The sequence below is a fragment of the Rattus norvegicus genome, chromosome 8 (genome assembly GCF_036323735.1).
Source record: "Rattus norvegicus strain BN/NHsdMcwi chromosome 8, GRCr8, whole genome shotgun sequence".
Taxonomy (NCBI): domain Eukaryota; kingdom Metazoa; phylum Chordata; class Mammalia; order Rodentia; family Muridae; genus Rattus; species Rattus norvegicus.
The window spans coordinates 119,467,029-119,494,644 of record NC_086026.1 but is presented as its reverse complement, the minus strand read 5'-3'; the positions used below and the strand labels follow the sequence as shown (position 1 = coordinate 119,494,644).

General features: G+C 52.3%; 3 protein-coding genes and 1 long non-coding RNA gene across 14 annotated transcripts in view; 3 read left to right on the top strand and 1 right to left on the bottom strand.

Annotated features, from left to right (window-relative positions):
• Positions 1 to 13,037, top strand: part of Nbeal2 (neurobeachin-like 2) — a 30,390-nt gene extending 17,353 nt beyond the window's left edge. For 4 of the 6 annotated variants that reach the window (XM_003750591.6, NM_001427320.1, XM_006244008.5 and 1 more), the window contains 39 exons: positions 185 to 506; positions 712 to 794; positions 886 to 978; positions 1,137 to 1,311; positions 1,431 to 1,564; positions 1,847 to 2,006; positions 2,151 to 2,253; positions 2,401 to 2,554; positions 2,636 to 2,794; positions 3,074 to 3,233; positions 3,466 to 3,572; positions 3,737 to 4,255; positions 4,367 to 4,545; positions 4,636 to 4,795; positions 5,103 to 5,240; positions 5,328 to 5,672; positions 5,759 to 5,908; positions 6,035 to 6,192; positions 6,667 to 6,791; positions 6,873 to 7,008; positions 7,550 to 7,710; positions 7,813 to 8,129; positions 8,221 to 8,316; positions 8,626 to 8,750; positions 8,837 to 8,977; positions 9,103 to 9,233; positions 9,336 to 9,445; positions 9,537 to 9,654; positions 9,754 to 9,851; positions 9,921 to 10,037; positions 10,490 to 10,579; positions 10,663 to 10,772; positions 10,945 to 11,117; positions 11,229 to 11,323; positions 11,526 to 11,642; positions 11,740 to 11,898; positions 11,979 to 12,127; positions 12,392 to 12,527; positions 12,621 to 13,037. In XM_003750591.6, coding sequence (XP_003750639.1) covers positions 185 to 506; positions 712 to 794; positions 886 to 978; positions 1,137 to 1,311; positions 1,431 to 1,564; positions 1,847 to 2,006; positions 2,151 to 2,253; positions 2,401 to 2,554; positions 2,636 to 2,794; positions 3,074 to 3,233; positions 3,466 to 3,572; positions 3,737 to 4,255; positions 4,367 to 4,545; positions 4,636 to 4,795; positions 5,103 to 5,240; positions 5,328 to 5,672; positions 5,759 to 5,908; positions 6,035 to 6,192; positions 6,667 to 6,791; positions 6,873 to 7,008; positions 7,550 to 7,710; positions 7,813 to 8,129; positions 8,221 to 8,316; positions 8,626 to 8,750; positions 8,837 to 8,977; positions 9,103 to 9,233; positions 9,336 to 9,445; positions 9,537 to 9,654; positions 9,754 to 9,851; positions 9,921 to 10,037; positions 10,490 to 10,579; positions 10,663 to 10,772; positions 10,945 to 11,117; positions 11,229 to 11,323; positions 11,526 to 11,642; positions 11,740 to 11,898; positions 11,979 to 12,127; positions 12,392 to 12,527; positions 12,621 to 12,722 — 6,105 coding nt within the window. In that variant the 3' untranslated portion in view covers positions 12,723 to 13,037. The remainder of the gene's footprint in view (positions 1 to 184; positions 507 to 711; positions 795 to 885; positions 979 to 1,136; positions 1,312 to 1,430; positions 1,565 to 1,846; positions 2,007 to 2,150; positions 2,254 to 2,400; positions 2,555 to 2,635; positions 2,795 to 3,073; positions 3,234 to 3,465; positions 3,573 to 3,736; positions 4,256 to 4,366; positions 4,546 to 4,635; positions 4,796 to 5,102; positions 5,241 to 5,327; positions 5,673 to 5,758; positions 5,909 to 6,034; positions 6,193 to 6,666; positions 6,792 to 6,872; positions 7,009 to 7,549; positions 7,711 to 7,812; positions 8,130 to 8,220; positions 8,317 to 8,625; positions 8,751 to 8,836; positions 8,978 to 9,102; positions 9,234 to 9,335; positions 9,446 to 9,536; positions 9,655 to 9,753; positions 9,852 to 9,920; positions 10,038 to 10,489; positions 10,580 to 10,662; positions 10,773 to 10,944; positions 11,118 to 11,228; positions 11,324 to 11,525; positions 11,643 to 11,739; positions 11,899 to 11,978; positions 12,128 to 12,391; positions 12,528 to 12,620) is intronic. The other 2 variants (XM_039082645.2, XM_006244009.5) reach the window with 1 other exon arrangement.
• Positions 13,038 to 13,308: 271 nt separating this feature from the next.
• Positions 13,309 to 16,590, top strand: Nradd (neurotrophin receptor associated death domain). Of its 2 annotated transcripts, none has more exons than XM_006243921.4 (5): positions 13,309 to 13,519; positions 14,591 to 14,722; positions 15,728 to 15,770; positions 15,860 to 16,002; positions 16,088 to 16,590. In XM_006243921.4, exons 2-5 carry the CDS (start codon positions 14,686 to 14,688, stop codon positions 16,402 to 16,404), a joined length of 540 nt encoding a protein of 179 aa, XP_006243983.1. In that variant the 5' UTR covers positions 13,309 to 13,519; positions 14,591 to 14,685; the 3' UTR covers positions 16,405 to 16,590.
• A 2,191-nt stretch (positions 16,591 to 18,781) lies between these two features.
• Setd2 (SET domain containing 2, histone lysine methyltransferase) overlaps positions 18,782 to 27,616 on the bottom strand; it is an 85,657-nt gene continuing 76,822 nt past the window's right edge. For 2 of the 4 annotated variants that reach the window (XM_063265632.1, XM_039081610.2), the window contains 3 exons: positions 21,826 to 21,906; positions 19,883 to 19,984; positions 18,789 to 19,579 (listed from right to left, as the gene is read on the bottom strand). In XM_063265632.1, the coding sequence (XP_063121702.1) occupies positions 19,418 to 19,579; positions 19,883 to 19,984; positions 21,826 to 21,906 (345 nt within the window). In that variant the 3' untranslated portion in view covers positions 18,789 to 19,417. Of the gene's footprint in view, positions 19,580 to 19,882; positions 19,985 to 21,825; positions 21,907 to 26,883; positions 26,936 to 27,616 lie in introns of those variants that run through there. The other 2 variants (NM_001401163.1, XM_063265633.1) reach the window with 2 other exon arrangements.
• On the top strand, positions 19,967 to 22,737 carry LOC108351781 (uncharacterized). Of its 2 annotated transcripts, XR_001839532.3 has the most exons (3): positions 19,980 to 21,729; positions 21,995 to 22,099; positions 22,245 to 22,737. It is a non-coding gene; the product is annotated as an uncharacterized LOC108351781 (long non-coding RNA). The 2 variants fall into 2 exon arrangements; XR_010054490.1 differs by having other exon boundaries at positions 19,967 to 22,099.

Genomic DNA, 27,616 nt, shown 5'->3' with positions numbered 1-27,616 from the left:
GTATGCCAGGCAGGATTTGGGGAGGCCACGGGTCAGTTGGAGGGGCTTGGACCAGTGTGACCTGGAACCCTGTCTTTAGCCTGTACCACTCTGAAATACATAGTTTTGGGAGTCATGAGCTGGATATAGGTGAAATCCTAGGCTTTGCTATGGTCTGACCTGTCTCCCATTCCTGATCCTGCAGCCTTTCTCCTCCTGCTGTATCGGTTCTGCTGGGCACCGCACAACAACGACTACCACAGGGCTCCCTGTGTCGTCAGTCTCCACTGCCTTGTCTCACACTCACCCCTCCCTCACCCGATCCCAGTCGGTCCCAGCCTCCACAGGCCTGGGCTGGGGGCCTGGGCTAGGGGCCCCTCCACAGGAGGGCAGCATCAGCTCCACCCTGGCAGGCACCCAGGACACTCGGTGGGGAAGCCCCACATCTCTGGAGGGTGAGTTGGGGACTGTGGCCATCTTCCACGAAGCCCTGCAAGCATCCGCCCTACGGATCCTGTGCATCCTGGGTATGTAGCACCTGCTGTCTGCATCTCCCGGCCTCTACCCCAGTGTCCCAATTCCAGGGCATCAGATTTGCAAAGTGCTCAAGGGTACCCAGGGAAGATGGCAACCCTGGGAACCTGTCCTCTGGGTAGACAGGGGAGGAGGCAAGCTGTGGAGAGGGTTTGGCTGGAGGACCTAAGGTCTAAAGGTTTGGCCTTTTCTCTCCAGGGCCCAATGAGCCAGCACCCTTCAAGCCCGAGGGTGAACTACACGAGCTTGGCGCCAAGTTGCTCCTCCATTATTCACCGCAGGTATTTAGGGATTAGGGGACAGTCAGTGCCTCCTGGCATTGCCCTCTGGCTCCCACTCTCAATCTGTCACTTCCTTCTCCATGTGATCCAGGCCTGTAAGAACAATATCTGTCTGGACCTGTCCCCCGGCCATGGTCTGGATGGCCGCCTGACAGGACATAGGGTGGAGACGTGGGATGTGAAGGTACGTGTACGTATGTGTATGTGTACTCAGGTCGAGTGGTGCACTGTTGGGCCCTGGCAGGGTTTGGGAGACCAGTTCAAGAGACCTATACTTTGAGTCCAGGCTCAAGGCAAGATGCTGGCTGGGAACTGCCCTCTCATCACTGCCCCTCCTCCCAGGATGTGGTGAACTGTGTAGGGGGCATGGGTGCCCTGCTGCCCTTGCTGGAGCGAGTGGCTGTGCAGCCCCAGGAGGCCGAGGCAGGTCCATGTGAAACGCACGACCTTGTAGGACCTGAACTGACCTCAGGCCATAACACTCAGGGCCTGCTTCTCCCCCTGGGCAAGTCTTCAGGTGAGTGTCCTTCACACCTGCAGTTGGGGGAGAGAGTCTTGGTGGTGGGGACTGTACTCGAGGTAGTAGCTCCTGGCACACTCTTGACCAGCCTCTGCCCTCTTCCTGGTGGTCGGCAGAGGAACGGATGGAGAGGAATGCAGTGGCCGCCTTTCTCCTGATGCTTCGGAACTTCCTGCAGGGCCACACTGTGAATCAGGAAAGCCTGGTGCAGTGCCAGGGGCCTGCCATCATCGGGGCCCTCCTGCGCAAGGTGAGACGTGATGGAGGAGACAGGGCAGAGCCTTCCCCACAGTGCTGTCTGAGTGGGGCCTGAGTGGGCAGGTTTGGGTGTGAGGATATGGGTAGGAAGGTGGTTCAGGTGACTGTGGCGGGAAAAACTGGGCCGTAGCCCGGCCTGGAAGTTGTATTTCAGAGATGGCAAGGGCCCTGAAAGGCCAAGAGGAAGGATGATTGCCCATGCCTGCTGCTGGGGAAACTAGAAACTGAGTGGCTGGGACAGAACCTGACATCTCAGCCGACTCCTTTCCCTCAGGTCCCCAGTTGGGCCATGGATATGAATGTGCTCATGTCTGCCCAGCTGCTGATGGAGCAGGTCGCTGCTGATAGCAGTGGGCCCCTCCTCTACCTGCTGTACCAGCATTTGCTCTTCAACTTTCACCTCTGGACCCTCAGTGACTTCGCTGTGCGCCTGGGTAGGTGAGGGGCTTGGGAAAGAGGCCTGGGTTCAGGGCAGGCAGGGCGAGAAACCACAGCCTTGCTCGATAATCTGAGAGGACATAGCAGGCAGAGCTCTGCCCTGGAGGGTGTGAAGAAGCTTTCTGCTGATGTCCACCCAGGTCACATCCAGTACATGTCTAGCATAATCCGTGAGCACAGACAGAAACTTCGGAAGAAGTATGGAGTTCAGTTCATCCTCGATGCTCTGCGCACACACTACAGGTTAGGCTTGTGGGACCAGGTGGATTTTGGAGGCCCGGCACAGCAGAGATTGGTATGGGGACAGGATGATGTGCTACCCCAGCTTACCTGCCTGTTTTCCCAATCTTGCCTCTCGGACCCGCTGGCTGTGCCTGTTGGACCCGCCAGCCCACAGCGGGAGCGCCCCCTTGCGGCAGATGACCTGCGTACAGTACAGACTTCCCTTTTGGGTCTGGTGCGTGAGTTCCTGGTTCGGAACCTCTCAGTGGATGACATGCAGGTTGTACTGAGCTTTTTGGCAGCCGCCAATGAGGACTGCCAGGTAGGGAGGGTGAGGCTTGGGTGAGAGGTGTATGGGCCAGCTGGGGAACCCATCCTAGAGTGACATTCTGTTTGTCTTCAGGTTGTGGGCACACTGGACCTGTTGCTGGCCCTGCTTCAGGGTTCTCCAGCACAAGAGCCCTTGGCCATCTTCCTGTTGGAGCCAGGGAACCTCGAGGTGCTGCTCACACTGCTGGTGCGGCCAAAGTCAACGCCCCTTTTGAGTGACAGGGTCTGCAAGGTACACTCAGCCCCCTCCTGACCTTTTTTTTTTTTTTTTTCGGAGCTGGGGACCGAACCCAGGGCCTTGCGCTTGCTAGGCAAGCGCTCTACCACTGAGCTAAATCCCCAACCCCACCCCACCCCCGACCTTTTAATCCCATTTACTGAGGCTGCTGGCTAGAAGCTAAGGAAACTTTAAAGCCATTTTCACAAGCCTCTTCTGGAGCCACACATCCGCGCAGTGACCTCTCCTGTGTCAAGTACCCCGATGACAGCCCCTTGGTCTCCCTTCACACAGATCTTGCGAAGACTGCAACAGAACGAGCGGTTACCTGAGCGGAACCGCCAGAGGCTCCGGCTGCACGACTGTGGTCTCCAGGGTCTTGTTGCCAGCTTGCCGGAAGGGATTGCCTCTCCCCAGCTCTGTCAGGGCCTTTATAAGCTGTTTGTAGGGACAGGTATGACCTGGTTGGGACTAAGAGGCAGATCAGACAGAGGAGAGGATGCATCTCATTGGTTGAGTGCTTGCCTGGCACAAGGCCTTGGGTTCAATCCTCAACACAGGAAAAAGAAAAACCACAAAGGACATACGTAGCAGAGGGGCAGCAGCATCTGTCAGGATAGGGCTGGTGGGAAGAGGGAGTGTTCACATGGTGACGGGATTGAGGTAGTCCCCCTCTACTGTGTCAGTCCCTCAGGTTGTATCCCCAGACTGCCTGAATCTCTCAGATCTGTTGGCTGTTGTACAGCTCTCCCTCCAGGCTGATCTCAGCGTCCGCCTAGACATCTGTCGTCAGGTAAGAGGAGAAGTGTGGGGAGATTAAGGGATGGCTTCTGTCTGGAGCTCCTTTTACCTATCTGGGATGGGGTACCTTCGTAGATCTCCACTGTTAAGACCTTGGGATGAGGATCTAGGGAAGCAGTCAGACGACCTCTTATTTGCCGTACCCTTGTTTGACAGCTCTTTCACCTCATCTATGGCCAGCCAGATGTAGTCCGGCTGCTGGCCCGACAAGCTGGTTGGCAGGATGTGCTGACCCGGCTGTATGTCCTCGAGGCCACCGCCACAGACAGTGGTCCCCCACGCTTTGTCCCAGAGCTGCCGACCTCCTCAGAGCTGGCTCTGTCTCCTCCGCCCACTGAGCTGCCTGCTGAATCTTCCGATGTCTTCCTGCCTTCAGAGTCCCCTTGCCCTGACCCAGATGCCTTTTACCATGCCCTCTCCCCATTCAGTATGCCCTTTGACCTGGGTTTGGAACGGGCCAGTGTTGACTCCGGCAATACTGCCGGTGGCAGCAGCAGCAATGGAACTATTACTCCAGCCAGCCAGCCTGGCACACCCTCCCCGCTGGATGGGCCACGGCCCTTTCCTACCACCCAAGGCCGCCACAGCTCCAGTCTCTCCAACGTGCTAGAGGATGGCAGCCTGCTAGAACCTACCATCAGTGGGGACGACACCTCTAACACGAGCAACCCCCAGGTGAGGTGACATTGCCTCTCATGATCCCTGCTATCTGGTAGTCACAGAGTGCTGGGCAGGGATCCCTTCCCTTCCCAGCCCACAGCCCACACCACCTTTCTGTCCCCACAGCAAACCCCTGAAGAAGAGCTGTGCAACTTACTCACCAACGTGCTATTCTCAGTGACGTGGCGGGGTGTGGAGGGCAGTGACGAGGCAGCCTGGCGGGAGCGTGGCCAGGTCTTCTCGGTGCTTACCCAGCTGGGGGCCTCGGCCATGCTTGTGCGATCACCAGACTGCATCAAGCGCAGGTAAGAGGGATGCTTCAGGAGGCGATGGGTCCCTGGGAGCCGAGGAGCCTGGAAATTGCAAAGCAGCTACTGAGCCCCTCTCTTGGCCAGTCTCCTAGAGATGATGTTAGAGTCAGCCCTGACCGACATCAAGGAGGCTCCCCCAGGAGGCCTGGCCAACCTTTCCCAGCAGGCACTATGGCTGCTCCGTTTACTGCAGGATTTCCTGTGTGCTGAGGGCCACGGTAACCAGGAGCTATGGAGTGAGAAGGTGCGACTATTCGGAGGGGTGGGAGCCACACGCCTTCTGTGTCCTTACAACCTGAGGGAATCTAGTCTAGGAGATGGGAAAGTACACAGAACAGTCTTGAATACGTCAGCATTGGTATCTATAAGCTTGCCTACTCGGGCCAAGGCATATGGTGGATGACATCAGAGTTGGGCTGGGAATACTTTACAGCGAGAGCAGTGTGACCTTGATTCAAACCTTACTTAGCCTCCAGCACAAACTTTACCTTATTTTCTCCCCACGTATCCCTGGCCTTGTATGGCACAATGTGATATGTTCTGTGTGGCAGCTCTTCGAAGGTGTGTGCAACCTGCTGGATCGCCTGGGTGCCTGGCCACACCTGGCCAATAGCATAGCCGATCTCCGGGAGATGGCACAGATTGGCTTACGTCTTGTGCTTGGGTACATCCTATTGGAAGACCCACAGGTGAGCGTGCGTGTGGGCAGCGGAGGGGTGGAGCTCTAGCTGCGGAGATCTAGCATTGGTACCACCCTCCCTGCCTTCCACCTACAGCTGCATGCCCAGGCCTATGTGAAACTGCACACGCTGCTGCAGACCGCAGTGCCAACCCGCCGGGAGGAGGCGTGCTACGTGCTCTCCAAGCTGGAGGCAGCGCTCAGCCGGGCGCTGACCGCCTCTTCCTCTGAGACTGAGCATTCCTGTGCGGCCATGGCAGCCTCTGAGCGCTGTTCGTGGCTGGTGCCGCTGGTCCGCACGCTGCTGGACCGGGCTTATGGGCCCCTGGGACTGCAGTGGGGGCTGCCCTCCTTACCACCCACCAATGGGAGCCCCACCTTCTTCGAGGACTTCCAGGCTTTTTGTGCCACGCCCGAATGGCGCCACTTTATCGACAAGCAGGTGCCTGAAGGAGGTTGGGGATCCCGGAAGAGGACCGGGGGCTGGGGCACGCCTCGAGCACCGGTCTCTCCCTGTCAACCCTCCAGGTTCAGCCAACTATGTCGAAGTTTGAAATGGACACGTATGCTAAGAGCCATGACCTCATGTCAGGCTTCTGGAATGCTTGCTACGACACACTCATGAGCAGTGGGCAGCGGCTTCAGCGGGACCGAATCCAGAGTCGGCGGGCCTTCCAGGTGTGCAGCCCCGCCTGGGGGACTGTGCCACCCCACCTGCATGGCTGGAGACAGCTAGTAGGGCAGGGTAGAGAATGGGTTGGAGAAACAGCTGCCAGTGGGATTGACCTATTCCTCCCGCCACAGGAGCTGGTCCTAGAACCTGCCCAGCGCAGGGCTCGCCTGGAGGGACTGCGCTACGCGTCTGTACTGAAGCAGCAGGCAGCGCAGCACTCGACGGCCCTGCTCCACTGGGGGGCACTGTGGCGCCAGCTTTCGAGCCCCTGTGGGGCCTGGGCACTAAGGTGGGCTGGGCTTGGTAGAAAAGGAACCCTAACCCTGAGTGCCGAATCGCCTTCGGTGCTCTGCTCAAGGTCTTGAAAGTAATGCCAAACGAACAGAACAATAATCTTAGCTGGGGTAGAGCGCTTGCCTAGCAAGCGCAAGGCCCTGGGTTCAGTCCTCAGCTCCAAAAATAAATAAATAAATAAATAATAATAATAATAATAATAATAATCATCATCATCATCATCATCTTAGCTGGGCTGTGGTAGCGCACACCTTTCGTTCCCAGCACTTAGGAGACAGAAGCAGGCTGATCTCTTTGAGTTCGAGCCCAGCCTAGTCTACAGAGCAAGTTCTAGGACATCCAAGGCCACACAGAGAAACCCTGTCCCAAAATACCAGAAACAAAACAAATCAAAACAAAACCAGCAGTCTGAAAGTGGGGGGTCCGCAACGTTTTGCTGGCCTGTGACAATTCCTGGTGCTATCCGCAGGGTCCCTCCGACCCCCCACTGGAAGCTTTCTAGTGCAGAGACATACTCACGTATGCGACTAAAACTGGTACCCAATCACCATTTTGACCCTCACCTGGAAGCTAGTGCCCTACGTGACAATCTTGGTAAGTGTGTTGTGCTTGGTTCACCCTTCAGGTATTTCCCATCATGCCTTGCTCTAATTAAGTCCCATTGGCCTCTTGCAGGTGAAGCTCCCATGACACCTACTGAGGAGGCCTCACTGCCTCTGGCAGTGACCAAAGAGGCCAAAATCAGTGCCCCTCCAGAGGAGCTGCTTGAAGACCAGTTAGGGGAGGAGGAACTGGCTGTGCTAGAGACCCTGTGAGTGGGCGGGCTGGGGCTGCCAAGGAATGTATGCCTTCTGTGGGGCTGAATCTTTTGCTAGCCAACTTGAGTACCCCGAGGGGACTCTAACCCCAGATTTGGGAGTAATTTAAAAGGGTGGACGGGTGGTCTTTAGTAGCTAAGCACCCCGTGAACGAGCCTCAAAAACAAAACAAAAACAAAAACAAAAAAAAACCCAGGACAATGTGGGGACCTGGAGAACGGCAGGAGTGTGTGAAGAGAAGCAGAGCAGAGGGAGGGGTGACCTGATAAGCAGCCAGAAGGATTTTTTTTATTTTCGGAGCTGGGGACCGAACCCAGGGCCTTGCGCTTGCTAGGCAAGCGCTCTACCACTGAGCCAAATCCCCAACCCCGCCAGAAGGACTTTTAAGTTCAGCTAGGGCACGGGGTCAGTGGGCACCAGCCCCCCCAGGTGCCTCCTGCCCGTCAGGGAGGTGTGAGCATGTGACCTCACTGGCCCTCGGAGCTTGTCAAGAAGGATGCCAGCGTCCCTAGCTGAAGTATATGCTGCCCCCAGGATGGAGGCGGCCGAGCTAGATGAGCAACGTGAGAAGCTTGTGCTGTCAGCTGAGTGCCAGCTCGTCACGGTGGTGGCTGTGGTCCCAGGACTCCTAGAGGTCACCACGCAGCACGTGTATTTCTACGACGGCAGCACGGAACGTGTGGAAACTGAGGAAGGTGTGTTCTGATGGAGCTGTTTGAGGGGGGTCACAGAAAGGCTGAAGTCCAGACTGGGCTGGAGCCAGCGACTCCTTATCCCCACTCTTGGTTGCTCGGCAGGCATTGGCCATGACTTCCGGCGCCCCTTGGCCCAGCTGCGTGAGGTCCACCTGCGGCGTTTCAACCTGCGGCGTTCAGCACTTGAGCTCTTTTTCATCGATCAGTCCAACTACTTCCTCAACTTCCCACACAAGGTAGCCGGGGCCTCCGCTTCACCTCCCTGCCAGGCTCCCAGGCCCCAGCTCTACCCGATCCCACCCCACACCCAGGTACGGAACCAGGTGTACTCGTTGCTCCTGCGCCTGCGGCCACCCACCCAAGGCTACCTAAGCAGCCGCTCCCCACAGGAGATGCTTCGTGCCTCGGGACTGACCCAGGTGAGAATCCTAGATTAGGTTTGTGTGGGATATGAGGTGTAAACAGGGGGTTCTGGACTCAGTGCTCACCCTTTGCTATTCTGCCCTCCAGAAATGGGTACAGCGAGAGATATCCAACTTTGAGTACCTGATGCAGCTCAACACAATTGCAGGACGCACCTATAACGACCTGTCTCAGTACCCTGTGGTGAGGGCTCCGCTCTGCATGCCTGTCTCCAGCCCCTACCCCAGTCTGTCAGTGCCAGCTAATGGGTCAGGCCTAAGCACTGTCCCCAGATAGTTTACCTGTGACTAAGATCTGGTTTCCTGTCCCCCACCACTTCCTTACTCCCTTGCTGTGCCCTGGGCTCCCGGAAGGAGTGTCCGCCCTAGACCACCTGTGCCCTTGTAGCCTTTCCAAGTAGTATTGAGAGCATCTCCCTGAGTGTTGAGGGCAGGGTGGGCTGGCAGACCATCCAGGGTCTTCATGCAGCTCCTTTCCTGGGTGGGCGGCCAGTTCCCCTGGGTCTTGCAGGACTACGTGTCCCCAGTCTTGGACCTCAACAATCCAGCAGTCTTCCGGGACCTGTCCAAACCCATCGGTGTGGTGAACCCCAAACATGCCCAGCTCGTGAGGGAGAAGTGAGCACACGGGCAGGGCAGGGCTCCATGGGCTGGAGATGGGTGGGCGTAGGTCTTCTGCTGACTTGTGTCCCCCGTGGCTTCAGATATGAGAGCTTTGAGGACCCAGCAGGCACAATCGACAAGTTCCATTACGGCACGCACTATTCCAATGCAGCAGGCGTGATGCACTACCTCATCCGTGTGGAACCCTTCACCTCCCTGCACGTCCAGCTACAGAGCGGCCGGTGCGCCCAGTGGTGGTGGAAGGGTGGAAAGAGGGCACACAGTCTTCCTGGCAGCTTCTTAGGCTGCCTCTAGTTTTAGGTATCCCTCTATCTATCATCTGACCCTCGCTGTGTCTCTCCACCAGCTTCGACTGCTCTGACCGGCAGTTCCACTCGGTGGCAGCAGCTTGGCAGGCGCGCCTGGAGAGCCCTGCTGATGTGAAAGAGCTCATTCCAGAGTTTTTCTATTTTCCCGACTTCCTGGAAAACCAGAATGGTAGCATTCGAGGCACCGGGGCTTGGGCATGCCTGTGCAGACAGGGGTGTCCAGGGATGGTAAAGAACACATAGGCACACTGCTAACCTTCTCCTCTGCTAGGCTTTGACCTGGGCTGCCTCCAGTTGACCAACGAGAAGGTGGGTGATGTGGTGCTGCCCCCATGGGCCAGCTCTCCTGAGGATTTCATCCAGAAGCACCGCCGGGCTCTGGTGAGGAGGTGACGGCACACAGACGGGCAGCCAGGGTTGCGAGCTGTGGTAGGACTCAGTCCCTGGATTGATTGTCACTTCCTGCCCTCAGGAGTCAGAGTACGTGTCCACTCACCTGCATGAGTGGATCGACCTCATCTTTGGCTATAAGCAGCGGGGTCCAGCAGCTGAGGAGGCCCTCAATGTCTTCTATTACTGCACTTACGAAGGTAGGCAACGGGCCACACTTGAGATGCGACCGGGGCACAGACGGAGGCAATACAAAGAAAGGACAATGAAAGAGTTTTAACCGTTTGCCTTCCTCTCAGGGGCTGTTGACCTGGACCATGTAGCCGATGAACGGGAGCGGAAGGCTCTGGAAGGGATCATCAGCAACTTTGGGCAGACTCCTTGTCAGCTGCTGAAGGTGAGAACTGCTTGGAACACAGGGGTGAGGGACACTTGTGTCATGGAGCTGACTAGCCTTTGTCTACAGGAGCCACACCCACCCCGGCTCTCAGCTGAGGAAGCAGCCATTCGCCTTGCTCGGCTGGACACTCACTCACCTAGCATCTTCCAGAACCTGGACCAGCTCAAGGCCTTTTTTGCTGAGGTGGGAAGTGGGCAGGAACTTAGCTTCTTGTGTAAGATGGGTTTAGCGCGCTGACGTCTTGTGGACATGGGGGTAGGAGGAGGGCCAGGATGAGCTGTGACTTCCCGAGTGCGGTTAGGATGGAGGGAGTCTGGCCTGGGATTCCTTCCTGCATCTTCACATACACTCCCATTCCCTCCTGTCACTGGGCTGAGGCCAAGGAGTAATGGAATGAGAGGACCAAGGCCGAGACCAAGCTTGACCCTGGGGTCTTCTGCGTCTACCCCGGCTTCTCCCTCTTTCTGTGGTATCCCTCCCCTACATGCCCACCGCTGTCATGTCTGCCTCTCAGAATCACCTCTGTGACACCCACTGTGTCCCTGGGGTCAAGGGCCAAAGAAGGTGCCTACTGAGAAGACTGTCTACTTGGGCCTTCTGCTGTCCCTCCGTCAGCCTTCTGCATTTCTCTTCAGGTTGTCAGTGAGGGTGTACCTCTGCTGTTAGCCCTGGTGCCCCACCGGCAGACACACTCCTTCATCACCCAGAGTGCCTCAGACATGCTGGTCAGTGCACCGGGGGCAGGCACCCCTTAGCTTCATCCCTTCACCTGAGCCCCAGACCGTAGCACATTTTCTCTCACCGACAGGTGACCGTGAGTGCCAGTGGACTGCTGGGCACTCACAGCTGGCTGCCCTACGACCGAAACATCAATAACTACTTCAGCTTCAGCAAAGATCCCACCATGGGGAACCCCAAGTAAGGCCGGACTGCGGGTAGGGGTGTGCTGTGAACGTCCTATGCCCTGAGCCACCTCCCCCATTTAAGCAGATGCAGGCCAGCTATGGAGGAGAGGTCTGGCTAAGATCCCCACTAGCCTAGATCTCTCTCCCGTGGCCCAGCCTCACCTACCATCTTCCCCTCGGTTTAGGGTGCAAAAACTACTAAGTGGGCCATGGGCGCCCGGCAGCGGCGTGAGGGGACAAGCACTAGCCGTGGCTCCTGATGGAAAGCTGCTCTTCAGCGGGGGCCACTGGGATGGCAGCCTCCGGGTCACCTTACTATCCCGAGGCAGGCTACTGAGTCAGCTAAGCCGACACCTTGGTAAAAGCCTCCCTGGTGCCTGGGAGAAGGAGACAGGCAGATGAGGGATGGGGCTCCGAGTTGGGCCAGGGAGGATGCAATAGCTCTCCGTGTCCTCCCCTTCCAATGTAGATGTAGTGACCTGCCTTGCACTGGACACCTGTGGCATCTACCTCATCTCTGGCTCCCGGGATACCACGTGCATGGTGTGGCGCCTTCTGCAGCAGGTGTGTGTGGTGGGCAGACCTGTGAGGTAACCTGTCTCCCAGACTAGAAGTCCATCTGCCCCTCAGGAACATTCAGAACTGCCCCGTCACTCCCTTCCCCTTACTACTGTGAGCAAATCTGGTGCTCTGCCACCCTGCAATCCTCTGGCTTGCATAAAATCTTCACTTGCCTGAGTCTTAAGCTCACCCTGGCTTCCCACAGAATGGTCTGTCGGCAGGGTTGGCACCAAAGCCTGTACAAGTCTTATACGGACACGAGGCTGCAGTGAGTTGCGTGGCCATCAGCACTGAACTTGACATGGCAGTGTCTGGATCTGAGGTGTGTGTACAGGAGTCCTGGGGAGGCGGGGTTTACCCAGGCACTGCCTCCAGAGCCTCCAATTCTCTGCCCAGCACCCTAATGTGCCTTTCTCTAGGACGGAACTGTGATCATACATACTGTACGTCGGGGCCAGTTTGTGGCAGCATTAAGGCCTCCAGGTGCCACACTGCCTGGACCTATATCACACTTAGCACTGGGGTCTGAAGGTCAGATTGTTGTACAGAGCTCTGCTTGTGAACGACCTGGGGCCCAGGTATGGGGACGGGGTACCCGACAAAGACATTGGGGCAGCTGGAATGGTGAGGCTATTGCTGATGTCCCCAATCCTTCCAGGTCACCTACTCCTTGCACCTGTATTCAGTGAATGGGAGGTTGCGGGCTTCACTGACCCTGACCGAGCAGCCTACAGCCCTGACGGTGGCAGAAGACTTTGTTCTGCTGGGCACCGCTCAGTGCTCTCTACATATCCTCCACTTGAACAAGTGAGCCCCACTCTTAGTTCCTGGCCCTTCTAGGAGGTGGTTGTTGGCACAGGGTACTAGGGAGTACATACTACCCACTTGGATGTTTTTCTAGATGTGTTACTCTGGGGATTCTTGCCCTGAACCTTCCTTAGCTACACAGTTGTGGGAGTCCTATAAACCAGGAATTCAGTTTAGCAGACTTAAAATGAAGGCAGGGACAGGCATCTGTTAGCTGCCTTCCTTGCAGTTGTGACTTGATGTACACCTACTCCCCTGCTCCAGATTGCGGCCTGCTGTGCCTCCCCTGCCCATGAAAGTGCCAGTCCACAGTGTGTCTGTGACCAAGGAACGCAGTCATGTGCTGGTGGGTCTGGAAGATGGCAAATTGATCGTTGTGGGTGCTGGGCAGCCTTCTGAGGTGAGGATGAGGACAGGCAGGCTGGTCGGCCGGGCTGGTTGGGTTGCAGCTGCCAGGGCTCACCGCATCCCATCCCATCCCTACTCCCACCAGGTACGCAGCAGCCAGTTCGCGCGGAAGCTGTGGCGCTCCTCGAGGCGCATCTCCCAGGTGTCCTCTGGGGAGACTGAGTACAATCCTGGCGAGGCTCGCTAAGGCACCTAGGTGCTCAGACATCAGAGCCTGATGCTCTGCTCGGGAGACTACTGCACCAAGGGGTGGGCGGGGCCCACCCTCCAGCTCAGGGATTGGTAGATGGCATCACCAGGAAGTCCCGCCCCTCGCCGGCTGAGGGGAGATATAGCGTCGGCCTCAGGCCGCAGCTGCATATTTTGCACAATTTGGGGTGGGAGGGGATCCTTATTTTAAAACCCCACGTCCCAGTAAAGCACAAAGACCACCTGTGGCCTTAATCCCCAAAGGTGACTATCGCTGCCCATTCTCAGCAATAAACTTGGCCTAGTTTTGTAACTGCTCGGTTTCTTGAGTCTACATGTGCCCGCCGTCCTTGGCCTCCTGTGGCCACCAATCTTAGCCTCTGTTACCAGGTCTGGCCTGGCACGTCTCTTCCAGACCAGGCTGGCCTCCGTGTAGCCAGCGGAGCCTCCTCTGACTTTGCCAGCTGGCTCCTGGCTCCAGGTTTTCAGCTCTCGCCGTCCATCGCGTGGCGTTTGCATGCCATTGGCGCGCTCTGCCTACCGGGCTGGTGTCTGCTGCTTCTGTGCGCTCCGAGTGCTTCTGCGTGCTCCGGCGTGGGGCGGGGGCGGGACCGCGCCCTCGAGCTCAGCCCCGCCTCTTCATTGTCCTGCTCCCCTCTTCAACACCACCCCCCCATTGGCCCGCCCCTTGCCTTGGCTCACTCTTGGGCAGACCGGAACCTGCCCTCTCCAGGGACTCCCGTCGCCTTCCTAGCTGAGTGGATCCTAGCACCCCTGGAGGGGTGGCCGCAGAAGGTCAGGAGGGGTGGGAGTGACTAGCTGGGCTCTTGCTAGATGGAAGGGACCAGAACTTTCTCTGTTTTCCACCTTTAGTGCGCGAATCCTGCGGGTAGCAGCGTCTGTGTTGGGGTGTGTATGGGCCTGTAGAAGCTGTTGAATTGTTTCTTCCCATTTTGGGCTTGGAAATGGGTGGGGAGCCCCGAAGAAGTTCCACTCCAGCAGCTCAGGATGGGTAGGGCAGATTCCAAGGCCGGTCTGCTGCTACTGGTTTACAGGCCCACCCACTAACTAGGATCCCAGAAGCCCCCAACTCCCAATGTGGTGACACAAAGATACATAGTCCATAAAAGTTAGGCCACCCACATTAGAGGCTTACCTGTCTACAGCACTGAGCTGCTGATAGCCCCACCTCAGACACACCATGTGGTGTGTAGATCCTTTGGCTATGCAGCAGTAGCCATTGGGGACTAGGTCTTTCTTAGTCTCTTATTAAAGCCAGATCTCTCCTCCTTCCTGATCTGGAGCCTCTCCTCTGTAGCCTGCAGGAAGTGGTCTCAGCAGATTTAGCATTCTAGGGTCCAGATGGTCCTCCCCGTTCTTCCATTTCAGGCCCTCTGAGGTCTATATGGCCTACGAGCTTGCTGAGCCTATTAAAGTATCGCTTCACTCAGTCAGGAAACGACTGGCCACTGGCCCGAGGAAAGAGAGGGAACACAGACAGTGTAGATCTTTCCTTGGGCCATCAGGATGTTGGGGTTTGGATGTGTGTAGTCACTAGTTCCTAGGGATGATCCAGCCTGAGACGGGGGTCACAGTATTTGTGTCTTTGCCCTCCTCTTAACATCCCCAGACTCAGCCCAGGTATTTGGGGAGGTCATCGAGATGGATAGGGTGGTTTCTATCCTGAGCTGGACTCCAGGACTCCAGCTTTGGCTAGCAGGGGCCAGCTGTTACCTCCACCCCTTTGACAGAAGAAACTGTTCCAGCCCCTGTGTAAACCAGAATGGAGTGAGCTGATAATTGGGACAGGCTGCCCCCCCAGGGACTCCTGACAGCAGATCTGAGGATTTCCTCATATTCCTGCAGAGTTCCTTCTGGACTCAGAGAAGCAGGATCCAGGCTCCATCAGCTCAGTTCCCCTCCACCAAGAAACAGCCCAGCGAGCAGTACCTGGTGGCGCCATGCTTCATAACGTCAGCAAAGGTGTGGTGTATTCAGGTAGGCATTCCTTGACCCAGATCCTAGGTGGCAGGCAGTTTGGGAGGTAGAGTGGGTCATGCACAAGTCCCTTCACAGGTGCTTTAGTCCCTGACCCTTGAACGCTGTCCACACTGGGTACAAAGACTGGTCACTGAACTTAAGGCAGAAGACAGCACCTTCTTTAAGGCAGAAGAAAGTATTAATAAATACTGGAAGTTTTTACTTCCAGTTAAGTTTTATTTTTATGATCCAGTGACAATACCACACATCAGTGTGTTCTCACAGTCCACTCTGGAAACCGACCAATCTAAGATTGTGCCATGGTAAACAGAGGTGGAGCAACCAGGGTGAGGAGAGACCAAGGAAGGCTTCAGAGGAGATCATGCCATGTGTTTAGGAGATGCCAATAGCAAGACGTTCGGAGGCTTCTGGAAGATGGCAAGGCACGTTTGGGAGGGACTGTGTCCACAGTGGCAAGCGGAGAACCATTTGTGTGCACACAGGTGCATGTATGTGTGTGAGAGGGCATCAAACCCCTGGAGATGGAGTCCCAGGTGGTTGTGAGCCATCCAGTGTGGTGCTGGGAATAGAACTCTGGTCCTGTGGTGGGACAAGCACCGTTAACCACTTGGCAAGCATGCGGGGTTCAGAGTCTTTCTCCTCCTACCATGTGGATCCTGGGGGATCTAACTCAGGTTGTCATACCTGGTGGCACGTGTCTGTCTGCAGAGCCATTCTTGCCACTCCAGGGCCAGCCAACTCTGGATGCCGAGTCCTTAGCTACACCGTAAACTCTGTTGCTTTTGGAATGCTAAGATGGTCTATCTCGGTGAGGCTGCTGTGTCTCCCTAGCTTGTCCACTGTCTGTCTTCACAGATACAGCCCTGAAGGGGCAGGATGGGGACAGGGAAGGAATGTGGGTAGGAGCTGGGGGAGCCCTAGCCCCCAATACCTCCTCCCTATTTCCCCCTGAGCCTCCAGGGGCCTCAAGCAACATCATTCCTGTCTACTGTGCTCTCCTAGCTACTGTAGTCCTTGGTCTGCTTGCCTATGTGGCCTTCAAATGGTAGGTGGTCTGGGTACTGTCCTGTGGCATTGCCCCCATACCTGGACTCTGAGGCAGTTCCTTGTCTTAGTACCCTCTGCCCCCTACAGCTGGCGCTCACGTAAGCAAAGACAACAGTTGGCTAAAGCTCGGACTGTAGAGCTGGGGGACCCTGACCGGGACCAAAGGCATGGTGACAGCAGTGTCTTCGTGGATTCTCCTCATGGTCTGGAGCCCTGTATTCCCAGCCAGGGTGAGCATGTTTCCTTAGCCTGTGGTCCTTTGTGTTTAACTAGTGCTATCCCACCACCCACTAAAACTTCTCTCTTCCACCCCAGGACCACATGCAGACCTTGGCTGCCGACTTTACCTGCATATTCCACAGCAGCAGCAGGAGGAAGTCCAGCGGCTCTTGATATTGGGGGAACCTGCCAAGGGCTGGCAGGGGCTGGCAGGCCAACTGGGCTACCAAGCTGAAGCTGTGGAAACCATGGCCTGTGACCAGGACCCAGCCTATGCCCTGCTAAGGGACTGGGCTGCTCAAGAAGGCAGTGGAGCAACCCTCAGAGTGCTAGAAGATGCTCTGACTGCCATAGGCCGAGAAGATGTGGTCCAGGTTTTGAGCTCACCAGCTGAGGGCTGCTCTGTGGTGTGAGTGACACATCCCAGGGCACTTCTCCAGCTTCACAAAAGATCCAGCCACTTCATTGGGGGGATGGGTAAGAGCATGGGGCATGGCTTTCCCCACAGGTCCTCATTCTGCCTCTTTATGTGCTCCAGCTATTTTTTCTATTTCTTTTTAAAATCACGTATTAAAGGCACCTTTGGATTTTTTGTTCTAGCCCACTTGTACCTGTAGACAGTTGGGTAGCTATGAAGGAGACCCAGACAAGGACTTGGGGATGTGTGAAGCGGGCAGGGAGCTTCTGTGTATGGGCTGTGGAGGCCCAGACTGGAGTTCACCCTCCTGCCCTTCAGAAAGTCCTATCTCCTCCTGAGTTCTTCTTATCCGCTTAGTGGAGGCACATTTAGTAAGTCCTCTGCCCGTGAGTCCTTATGGTGCGTCAAAGGACCCTTTGTGCGACTTGTGCTCTGGCAAGATGCAAGGTAATTGTGGTGAGCTAGTTGTTGAAGACGTCAGGTCATCTTCAGACAAGAAAAAGATGATGTTTCAACACGGGAACTCCGGCTGGGCCTATAGCTTAGCAGCAGAGCACTTGTCCAGCACTCAAGGTCCTAGGTTCAATCTCCAGAGATACATACATACATACATACATACATACATACATACATACATACATACATACATACATACGAGAGCAGACTACCACCCAGGCTAAGGAGCTCCACACAGGCTTCCACAGCTGTTCATACGGTTTGAACACAAGTGGCCAGGCAGGCTGTGCAGGACAGGGCATTAAGTCAAACCATCTGTACTCCTTTGAAGGCCCAGTACAATGGCTGAAAGGGCTTTAGGTTTATCCAGACTTCCCTACTCCCTCCCTGCACTGAGACGCTGCGAGGATTCACTGCTTGTGTGAGGCTTACTGTAAGCTGCTTCCACTGTTGCTTTCAGAGCTTACCAGAGCTCATACCTGTAGTCCCAGCACTCAGGAGACTGAGGTAAGATCATCGTGGGTTTGATGCCAGCCTGGGCTACAGAATGAGAACATCTCCAAAAAAAAAGGGGGGGGTGTGTTACCTTCATCCTAAGAAGACCCTCAGGCTAATCCCCAAAGATGAGCAGAAGGCTCAGACTGGCGCGCTGGGAACATCAACACTCCAGCAGTCAGTGCTCGGCCACTGAGGACCAAGTCAGTGATGAGTATAAAATTTTCCATATCCCAACTCAGGTTGTTTGAGCGTGAGGGAGTATGGGGGAGACGGAAGCATCTGTGGTGGGGGACAACAAAGCAAAAAGCCAAACAGCCCAAAACTTGATGCCCACTCACCGCCTCAATTTCCTTGGAAAACCAGGAACACTCACTTAACAGACACAACTAGAAATTGTTGAGGGTTGAGTGGATCATGGTCCACTTAAAAATGTGCTTTAAAGTTTTAAGTGGAGAAAGACTAGGTTAGTAGAAGTGTCCAGGGTTCACATTCATGTACTGGCGCTCGGATAACTTTGTATAGCACTGGCATGGTACTAGGCTGGAAGGAATCCAGAGATACCAAAGATGTGTGTGGGTGGACTACAGGTAAGAACCACGTCATTTCATTTACGGTACTTGACTATCCACACGCCCTGTCCACACAGCATGTATGACTCGAACAGAGGATTCTAAGTGAGCCAGTGAGGCTCATCCACGGTGCTGATTTTTGTAAAGTTGTAAGGATATACCCTAATCTCTGAAATACTTAGTACAGGCAGAAGGTGCTCCCATTTCTGTCAGGGCTCTCCACCTAGCCTTGTTTTGCAGAGCAGAATCACATTCCTGAGGACAGATGGGCCCCAGTCTAGCATGAACTTCCTCTCCATCAAGTCATCCCACAGAGGCCACTGCTGAGCCTGCATTCTAGAATACAGGCTCACTCTCACCACGTGCCAGTGCCCACACCCCTTCCACTGCTGCTCTTTGCGGCTTTCCTTCTTGTCCGGGCCTGGTGTCAAGTAACACAGTGAGAAGCAGGACCCAAACATTGAATGAACGAACATTCCTCTGGGATGGGAGAAGTGAAGTCTGAAGGCAAAATGGTCCAATAACACTCTCTAGCCAAGAGAGAAGGCATTTGGCTTTTCTCCTGATCGATCCACTAACCAAATTAAAACAAGCCAATGGCAGAGCTACATGCTCTGGTCTGGAACGACTAGAAATTCCCTCAACTGAGCCCAGCCTCAAGATCTCAAGTCTGAAGTTACAATTCACATGCAAAGGTCTGCCCCACCCACAGGCGGACATGCAGGAAGGAACAAAGCTTGAGCCAAGTGCAGTAGAGAAAGGGCACTCCACCTCCACACACCAGGGACACTACATCCTTTCTCCAGTGACATCAACACGGACACTTGACTGAGTCTGAGGGAACACACATTCCAAGTTCTTTAATTGATTTTATTTTTTACATAAAAAGTTCAGTAAAAATTGGATAAAGTAAAGTGATCTTAAGCAGTAAATCAATCTTATCAACATAGCACAAGGCTGGCCAAAACCATGAGGCAGCCTGCTTTGGAATATTTACATGATAACAAATTACACCTTGCAGGAGAATTTATACCATCCTGACAAAGTCTTTCCATGATTCTAGCACATAGCTAACAGCAAACAAACACTGAACAAAACCAGGAAAACAAACAAATTATTTTCAATATGTTCACATATACATTAAAATATAATACATATTGTCAGGGTAAAGGATCTTGGGGGAGGGTGCGCATGGGTCTGTGCGCTGACAGCACCGCCAAGGGGGAGACCCAGATTTGAGAATGGGGTCAAGTGTGGCCAAGGTCTTCCCTAGGCTACTGCCTCTGATGGCCTGTAAGTGTTACACCAGCAGCTCACAACTAGGGGCGTTTGTAGCTAGAGCTCACTCTGCAGCTTACAGTGACACCTGCGAGTCTGAACTGCTTGGATGCTGGGTCACCACACCAGCAGCACAGCCCTGGCCGTGGGGTAGGGCAGAAGCCACAGGACTCATCCTTTCTGCTCAGACTCCACTCTGGCCTGATGTCACTCTAGTTCAGTGTCCTCTTTAGGTTTGTAAACAGCCCCAAACTTCTGCATGTACTTCTTGATGTACTCCTTGGTTTTGTGTTTCACATTCTCGTTGCACTCCAGGTCCTCAGGGTTCTTACAGTACTTCAGCTCCTTGTTCATGACTCCATGAGTCAGCTGTTCAGGGCACAGAAGGAGAGACCGCAGCACCATCAGAAGAAGGGACAATGATTGAAGAGGGAGGACAGGTTTGGAATTAAATCAAAGGATGGGCTGGGGGGCAAGCTGGCACAGGACACAGGAGAAAACCCAGCTTTCAAAGTCCCTTAGATATCTTCTTTCCTACCTCTGAACCTTGCCTCACATTCCTGGGCCCCAAGCCTTGGCATCTGGCACATAAACCACACTTCCTGATGGAGAGTATCTTTGAAGGTACATAGCTTGCTAAGAACACCGACAGAGCAGAAGCACAGGAAGTACCTTTCGCGCGAGGTGCTTGAAATCTTCAGTCGTCGTGATCCTCCCCACCTTGCAGTCAGGTTTCCGGTAAGGATTCAGGCACTGGACAATGAACTGAGACATCTGCAGACAGAAGGTAGGAGACATGCTGCTCAACTGTACAGATGGGATCATAGAAAAGGCAGCAAAAAGCATAGCCAGCCAGCCCTGTTTCTTCCCTCAGCTGCTGATCTAGGTAACCAGAATGCTAGGAAGCCAGTGAGATGCAAGAGATCCTGGCCCATCCCTGAAAGGAAAAGTGCCTCCTCAGCCAGACCAACCAAACCTCACTGAGAGAGGCAGCTGCAGGCACCAGTGACAAGGCTCTGGCAGTAGCCTTCAGTTTCACACAAGTAAAATTCAAATGTGGCCAAGGTCTCATGGTAGGCTGAAATCTATGAGGTAATTAGGCCACAAGGGCTTCTCCATCACAAACAGAGGTTCTGGTGGCCAGCCATGGCTATAGCTTGTCTGGCATTGTGTACTCCTACGAAGTTGGTGGAAGGTTCTAAGACCCTGGAGGCAAGGCAGGGCAGAGCAGCTCTTCTTGAGGTACCAGAGGCTTTGTGATCCTACAGCCCCCAGGTCAGCTTTTTGCCCTTATGGGTTACTCAAGCCTCTAAGTATTACACAGACCATAACCACCAAAAGCATATGGACACATGGGTAACAGCAGAAGGATGATCGAGGGCAGGACTCTTCAACCTGCCATCCCCAATGCCCTCTTCTGAGCTATTTCTATAAGGTTTGCCCTATCCTGTAACTCTTTCAGGCTTCAGAGTCAAGACCAAGCAATTATGGTATAAGGTCACAGAAAAGGAAGACAGAAGCCACTGACACAGCTACTTCAAGGAAGTGCCCCAAACAGGGCAGGGTCTCTCCATCCCTAACAGTCTGTGACCCTGTTATGTCTACCTAAGTTTTTTGAATGGTCTTTGTTCAACGGCCACAGTCGGCTGGATGAACCTCTTACCCAGAGGATGCTCTGTGAACCTCCACACAAAGCACCACATGAAAGGGCACAGCACTGTCCGCCTTAGATTCAACACCACCCACGTGACCAGTGCTCAAGACGCAGGACTTCCAGAAAGAGGTGACATTTTCTTGCTTCTGTTCATTCTTGTGCTACATTTACCGTCCTTCCTGAGCCGTCTGACCAGTTTCTAACCTAGATTTAAGAGCCCTTCATGATATTCTGAGCATTGGTCTCCAACCCTATCATGGCCCACTTTTCACACAGCTCTTTACAGGTCTGTTAACTTGAACACACTACGAACCCTTTCAATGAATGAAGTTTAGAATCTGGGGGCTGGTGAGATGGCTTAGTGGACAAAGGACATCACCAAGCTTCATGGTCTGAGTCTGATTCCAAGGACCTCCACACACGTCATGGCACCCCTCTGTCAACTTTTAGTTTAAATAAATGTTTAGTGTCCTGATGGGTGGTGACAGAAACTGAGAGGATGGAGCAAGCAGCTACCAGGAGACAGCACAGAAAGACAACCATAGTCTGATCAGAGGACCTGAGACCTAAGAGTTCTGACCTTAAAGGTTTCTCTAAGACAACGATCTCAGTCTTGTTTATCTCAAGGGCTGTTGTAATAGATACCAGAGTGCTTACCAGTCATAAAGGACATACCAATGTGTCATCATAAGCAACCACACTGTCAAATGATGCAAGTAAGGGAGCGCTTACTGCAGTAAGCCTAACACGGGCCATAGCTCTCTGCTGTCTGAGACGCTATAGGAGGCCCATCGTGAAACAGCAAACATGTTGGCAGATGGCCTCCTCTCAGGTCAGGAAGAGACAGTTATGGAATTCTTGAGAGGTAAAGCAGTACTTTGGGCCAAAAGATACAAGCTTCAGACAAGACAGACGCACATACTTAAGCAAGGACTTGCTGTCCGCATCTTCCAAGCCTTACCTCTTTTCTGAATACTTCTTTGCTTTTCTTTGCCAGCTCACTGGAGGTGTCTGCTTCTGCTGTCTTGGGCTTTTTTGATGTCTAGAATGAGAAAACAATAGTGCTGACATGAGGTGTCAGTTTGGTGATGCCCTACTGTTCCAGAACTCACATTTCTTTCCCCTAGTAGGGCTACACCTAGTAGGACAAGGTCTGAAGGCTCCTCGGCTAACAGTTTCAGAATCGACCACTGAGTCTGGCCTCCTTGTAAGCCTAATCACTGTCTCGCTCCACGGTGAGTCAAAGCCCCATCTTTACCTTCCTGTAGCTGGGCACTCGAGCTGCTTCACAGTGGCTCACTCTGCAGGTGTGCACGCTACATCACTCTGCAGGTATGCATGCTACACTCAAGCTAATCCCACCTCTCTCGGCTCCAACAGGTCAGCATTCCAGAACAAAGTGCCCCGTCCTAAAGATCCTTGGTGCTCACACCTTTCCTTCCAAAGAGGAGCTGCCTAGACTACATACGACAATCTCAACACAAGAAACAAGAGACCCTGTCTCAAAAAAGTTCCAAATAAACAAAACCAAGGAGTTATGTACGACTGTGTAGACATGGCATGAGTGCCGTGCATGTGAACAGATGAGTAGATGCTAAGACCACCAATACCTTTTTTCCGAGTTGATGATAAATAAATTCAGAAATACACCTTTCTAGCAATGCCAGAGGGGAGGATACCAAATTCCTCTACCCAGGCAAGACCAAGAGGTCATGAGCTATCAGCCCCAGCATATAAGCCATATGCACATAACTAGAATGCCCTTCCCATGGAAAAATGATCATTAACATTGCTCTTGGAATATAAATTTCCACGCTCTAGGAATACCAGCTGGTGCTTACAGGGTTTCAAAAAAAAAAAAAAAAAGAGAAAAGATGTATTTATATACATCCCAGTATATGTATGTATAGGCAGCACACACAAGCCTGGTCTCTCTGGGAACTGGATTTATACCTGGAGTTACATGCAACTGCTCTGCTTAGAGCCGACATTTGTTTTCAACCACTCAAGCCACCAAACCACACCAGATTTTGGGGGGAAGGGGAGAGAGGGTTTCTCTATATAGCCTTGGCTGTCCTGGAACTTGGTGTGTAAACCAGGTAGGCTGGCCTAGAATTCAACTAGAATCCACTTGCCTCTGCCTCCTGAGTACTAGGATTAAAGGTGTGCACCACCACCGCCCAGCTCTAGCCCCTATTTTTATTCTCCTTAATTATGCATTTGTGTGTGTGTGCGTGCGTGCGTGCGTGCGTGCGTGCATGCGCGAATATGTGCACGTGAAAGTGGGCACCCACAGGGGCCAGAGGCATCAGATGCCCTTGGAGCTGGACTTGGATGGGAACCACTCAATGTGCTTCTGGAAACTGAGCTCAGGCCACTGCAGGAAAGTCATGTGCTCTTTCTTAACCACCAAGCTTTCTCTCCAAGCCCTGTTCACATTCTGACTAGGGGTTGAGGGTAGTGCAGCCTTTGACACCCAAGCTCCACACAGGTCTGTCTCGTCTAAGTCCACACAGTGCACAGACTGTTGAGGAAGCTCTGCAAGTCCCTCTACTTACTCCTGCTTCGGAAACAAGTGGCTTTTGGGTTGCCCAGAGCTGACTAGTTAGGCTTTACATACACACTTGCCATTTCTCTCCTCTCTTCCCATGGCTATATGGGAGGTGGGACTCAGGGATTAATTAAATAGAGCCTCCAGCCATTTGATAGGGAAAAAGTGAAACAAAACCCACAAGAAACTATTTTCAAATGTTTTTTTTTTTTTTTTTTTGTTCTTTTTTTTTTTTCGGAGCTGGGGACCGAACCCAGGGCCTTGCGCTTCCTAGGTAAGCGCTCTACCACTGAGCTAAATCCCCAACCCCTCAAATGTTTTGATTTGGAATCTTTTTTTTTTTTTCTTTTGGACAAGTCCAAAAACTTGCAGTTCCTTCTGCCTCAGGTTCCTGAATGCTGGGCTTACGAGTGTCACACAGCTTGCCTTGAGACTGATTAGTCTCCCCTCTAGTAAGCATGTATCACACAGTAAAATAACAGGTAGCCAGAGATCCAGAATTATCTGCCCGTATGATATGAACTCACACACATATTACCAGAACTTGACAAGCTGAGGCAAGAGGATAGCTCTGAGTAACTTCAAGGCCAGCCTAGGCTCTGCAGTAAGCTTTAGTACATCCAGGTGACAGAGTGAGACCACCTTTTAAGACACATTATCTTTAAGGCAAGAAGCAAGCGTATCCCCAGATGTTCTCTGATAGCTCTGAGAAGCAAGTGACGCCATCACTAGGATCCTGATTCTATGGAAGAGGCAGGATCAGTGAGGGTCCTGCTCCCCTCTAAATCACAGGCTCTCAACCTGTGGGTTTTGACCCCTGAGAGCTGTCCAACAAACCTTTTTACAAGAGTCAACCAACACAGATTCATACAGAATATTATGATTTATAACAGTAGCAAAGTGACAGTTATGACGTAGCAACGAAAATAATTTTATGGTTGGGGGTCACCACAACACGAGGAACTGCATTAAAGGGCTGCGGCATTGGGAGGGTTGAGAACCACTGCTCTAAATAGAATGTATTTTCAGAAAGCTAAGTCAGTCTGGGCCTAGGTTTGTAACTCAGTTGGTAAAGTACTTGCCTAGCATGCAGGAAACCTTGAGTTTGGTCCCAGCACTGCATGAACTTAGCATGGTGATGCCTGCCTGCAATCCCAGCACTTGAGAGGTAGAGACAAGAGGATCAATCAGTAGGTTCAAGGTCATCCTTGGCCACCTAGCAAGTTCAAGGTAATCTGATCTACATAAGACCCGACTGACAGGAGAGGAAGGGGAGAGGGAGGGAGTGGGGAGGGAGAAAAAAAAGGGGCTGGAAGGATGGCTCTTCTCTTCTAAAGAACCCAGGTTTGATCCCCAGGACCCACATAACAGCCCACAAGCATTTGTTAACCCCAGTTCCAGAGCATCAGATACCTCCTTCTGGCCTATACAAGCCCTAGGCACACAAGTATATATATACATACAAGCAGGAAAAACACACATACACATAAAATACAAACAAAAGCTAAAGAAATTCAATGCACTTTAGTCACTTTCTAATTCGATCCAACTTGGCAAGACTGGGAGAGCCTTAGCCAGGACAAAGCACAGTGTGCTGAGCTCAGAGGAGGACACTCAGTCGCTTCTGCTGCTGAGCAGATGAGCCCGATAGGGAATGCGGGCAAATGAAGGATGCCAGGCTTGTATATCAGATAAATCATAAAAACAGAAAAGAGACTAAGAATTCTTAGGAAAGCAAGATTCAGGAGCTAGTAACCATTCTGTGTGTATACGGCATGGGACTCATTTGAGGCACTAACACTTACTTAAGCCCAATGCCAAGCAAAGAAGCAAAGCTGGAGCCAAAGACAACACTTGTTACTGCCAGGAAAACATCTGGGATCCTTCCAATTTCCCAAAGTTCCACAGGATATTTTAGTATTTCCAACAATAGACTCCTATTGCCTAGGAAAAATTCTTTAGCACCAGAAGACATCAGACTGGACCTAATGGCCCTCACCTCATGAGAGGCTAGACAACATATCTTAGAAAAAGCAGCCTCACGAACATTTGAGAAAAATCACTAGACTATGGTGAGGACTCGTACATAAAAAGCAAAGTGTTCTCAGCAATGATCAGTTTGCCTTTTCTTATGTGGGTTCTATGATATATGAAGTCAGTGGAGAGTTCTGGTGGAAGCCTGTGTAAGTAAGTGACAGTCAGATGAACACACAGAGAATAAGCAGGAGGAGGGCTTGGGAGAAAGCCAGCCCTTGCTGCTTTTAGAAGCTGATCCTGCTGTCAGCCTTTACCTTTAATACATTTGACTTCCCAGGAAACCTTGTTTGAAATCAACAAGAGATAAAGTCTCAGCACCTTCGAGTTACTGGGACTTGGAGTTCATCTGCTTTCGAAGCCTACTGTGTGACTGGGACTCACAAAGAAAATGAAGGATAAGACAAAAGCAAACTGTTCTTTCTTAGACACGAGACACAATTAAGTCAAACGTCTCTGTGCCTTTTAAGGGGGAGGAGGGCTTAGGTTTACAGAGATGGGCTCTGAAGAAGGAAAGAGAATGCTAATTCACCCACTATCTCTTCTTTCATGAATTTAGTTAAATCCCCTTTAAAATATAGAATATCACTTGCGGGCAGCGAGCAGGATGGAAAGTGAATTTATAAAAAAGATTATTGAATGAGAAACTGTGTGTTTGGTGGCAGCAAGGATCTAGAAGTAGACACAGAGTCATCAGGAATACAGAGTTCAGACTCAGTGCTCCAACACACACACATGGCTGCATATTACATTAACTACCAAGAAAGTCCTTGAGAACATAGAAGCTGCCACACTGTTGCTACTACTCTCAGAAACACCACTCTACTGATGCTTCTAGAGAGAGCTGCTAATTTTGCTTAATTTGTTAAAAAAAAAAAAGAAAGAAAAATCAAGGGCAGGGAGTGACAGAAAAGGGACCCTAATGAACCAAATTCTAGCAATGGTGTTTCAGAGGAAAGCAGAGTTAGATAGCCATGGGCCCACAGTTCTTGTCCTACCAGGAACCAGTGGTCTCCACCCACACACTGCACCTACAAGTACAAGGCAGGCCTAGAGCTTCCTCTCTGTGCCCTAGCTGATAAGCGGCCACGCTAACTGAGTAGTCGGAACCACTTCTATGGAGACATTCTTGTTTCTGACAATCTTCTAAATGTGGGTTCCTTTTTCATTACTGGTAAGTGATAGTGTATGAAATCATGTTGCAAATTGTTCCAACTCTAAAAACAAAATAGGATCAACAACTGGAAAACCTCTTGGCTGCACATCCTACCATCTGCAACTTCTTTTTTATAACACGGGGACATCTATGGAACCTTGAGATGAACATTGTTAATCCAGGAGGCAGAAGCAAACACACTGCTCTCTCTCGCTTGGGCAAGCAGTCAACATGGTTCAGTTCTGAGGTTCTCAAAGAAGGTTTGACTTAACACTCACCACATGATGGATGATGGAAGAGAGTACAAGATGGTCAAGAGTAGGGAACACACTGGAGGGAAACAGAGAAGGAAGGCTCTAATAGGTGCTTAGTCTAGTCATCAAAACCTTTTACTACCACCCAGCACTTTCCAGAGTTCTTTGCCCACTGTTCATCTTCCCCTAGTTTGCTGTAGCATACATTCCCTGTGAGTACCAGAGCCACACAATAAGCTTAACGAAGAGGAACTCGAAGCCCCAAGTTTGGGTTGTGAGACACACATTCCTACTCTGAATCCTGCAGGAAGTTCAAACAGCTTGTTGGGAACAAGCAAAAGAAACGTATTCTAAGTACTATACTGCCATTTCCTTTCCAGACTCCAGGCAGAAACTAATACATTCCAGGTCCCAGGCCCTAGGGGAGCTAGGAAATTCTCTCTGGCTGAAGAGCATCTGATGTAAAAGCTGTCTTAGTCCATCCAGACATCTTAAGGACACTTTCCCATCTTGCCGGTAAGGTCAAATGAGTTCATGCTTCCAGGCTTAGGAATCAACACCTATTCCCACTTCTCCAAATGTTTTCTTAATTGTCTGTTGTTAACTTATTAACCGATAAAGACCACAGAAATTGCCGTTACCTAAAGCACTAAACCAATGTGTATAAGTTATAAAATATATAACCAATTGTTTGTTATGCCCTAATTAACTACATGCAGATGACCTGTCACTTTATCTACTCGCTTTGCTAACCCAT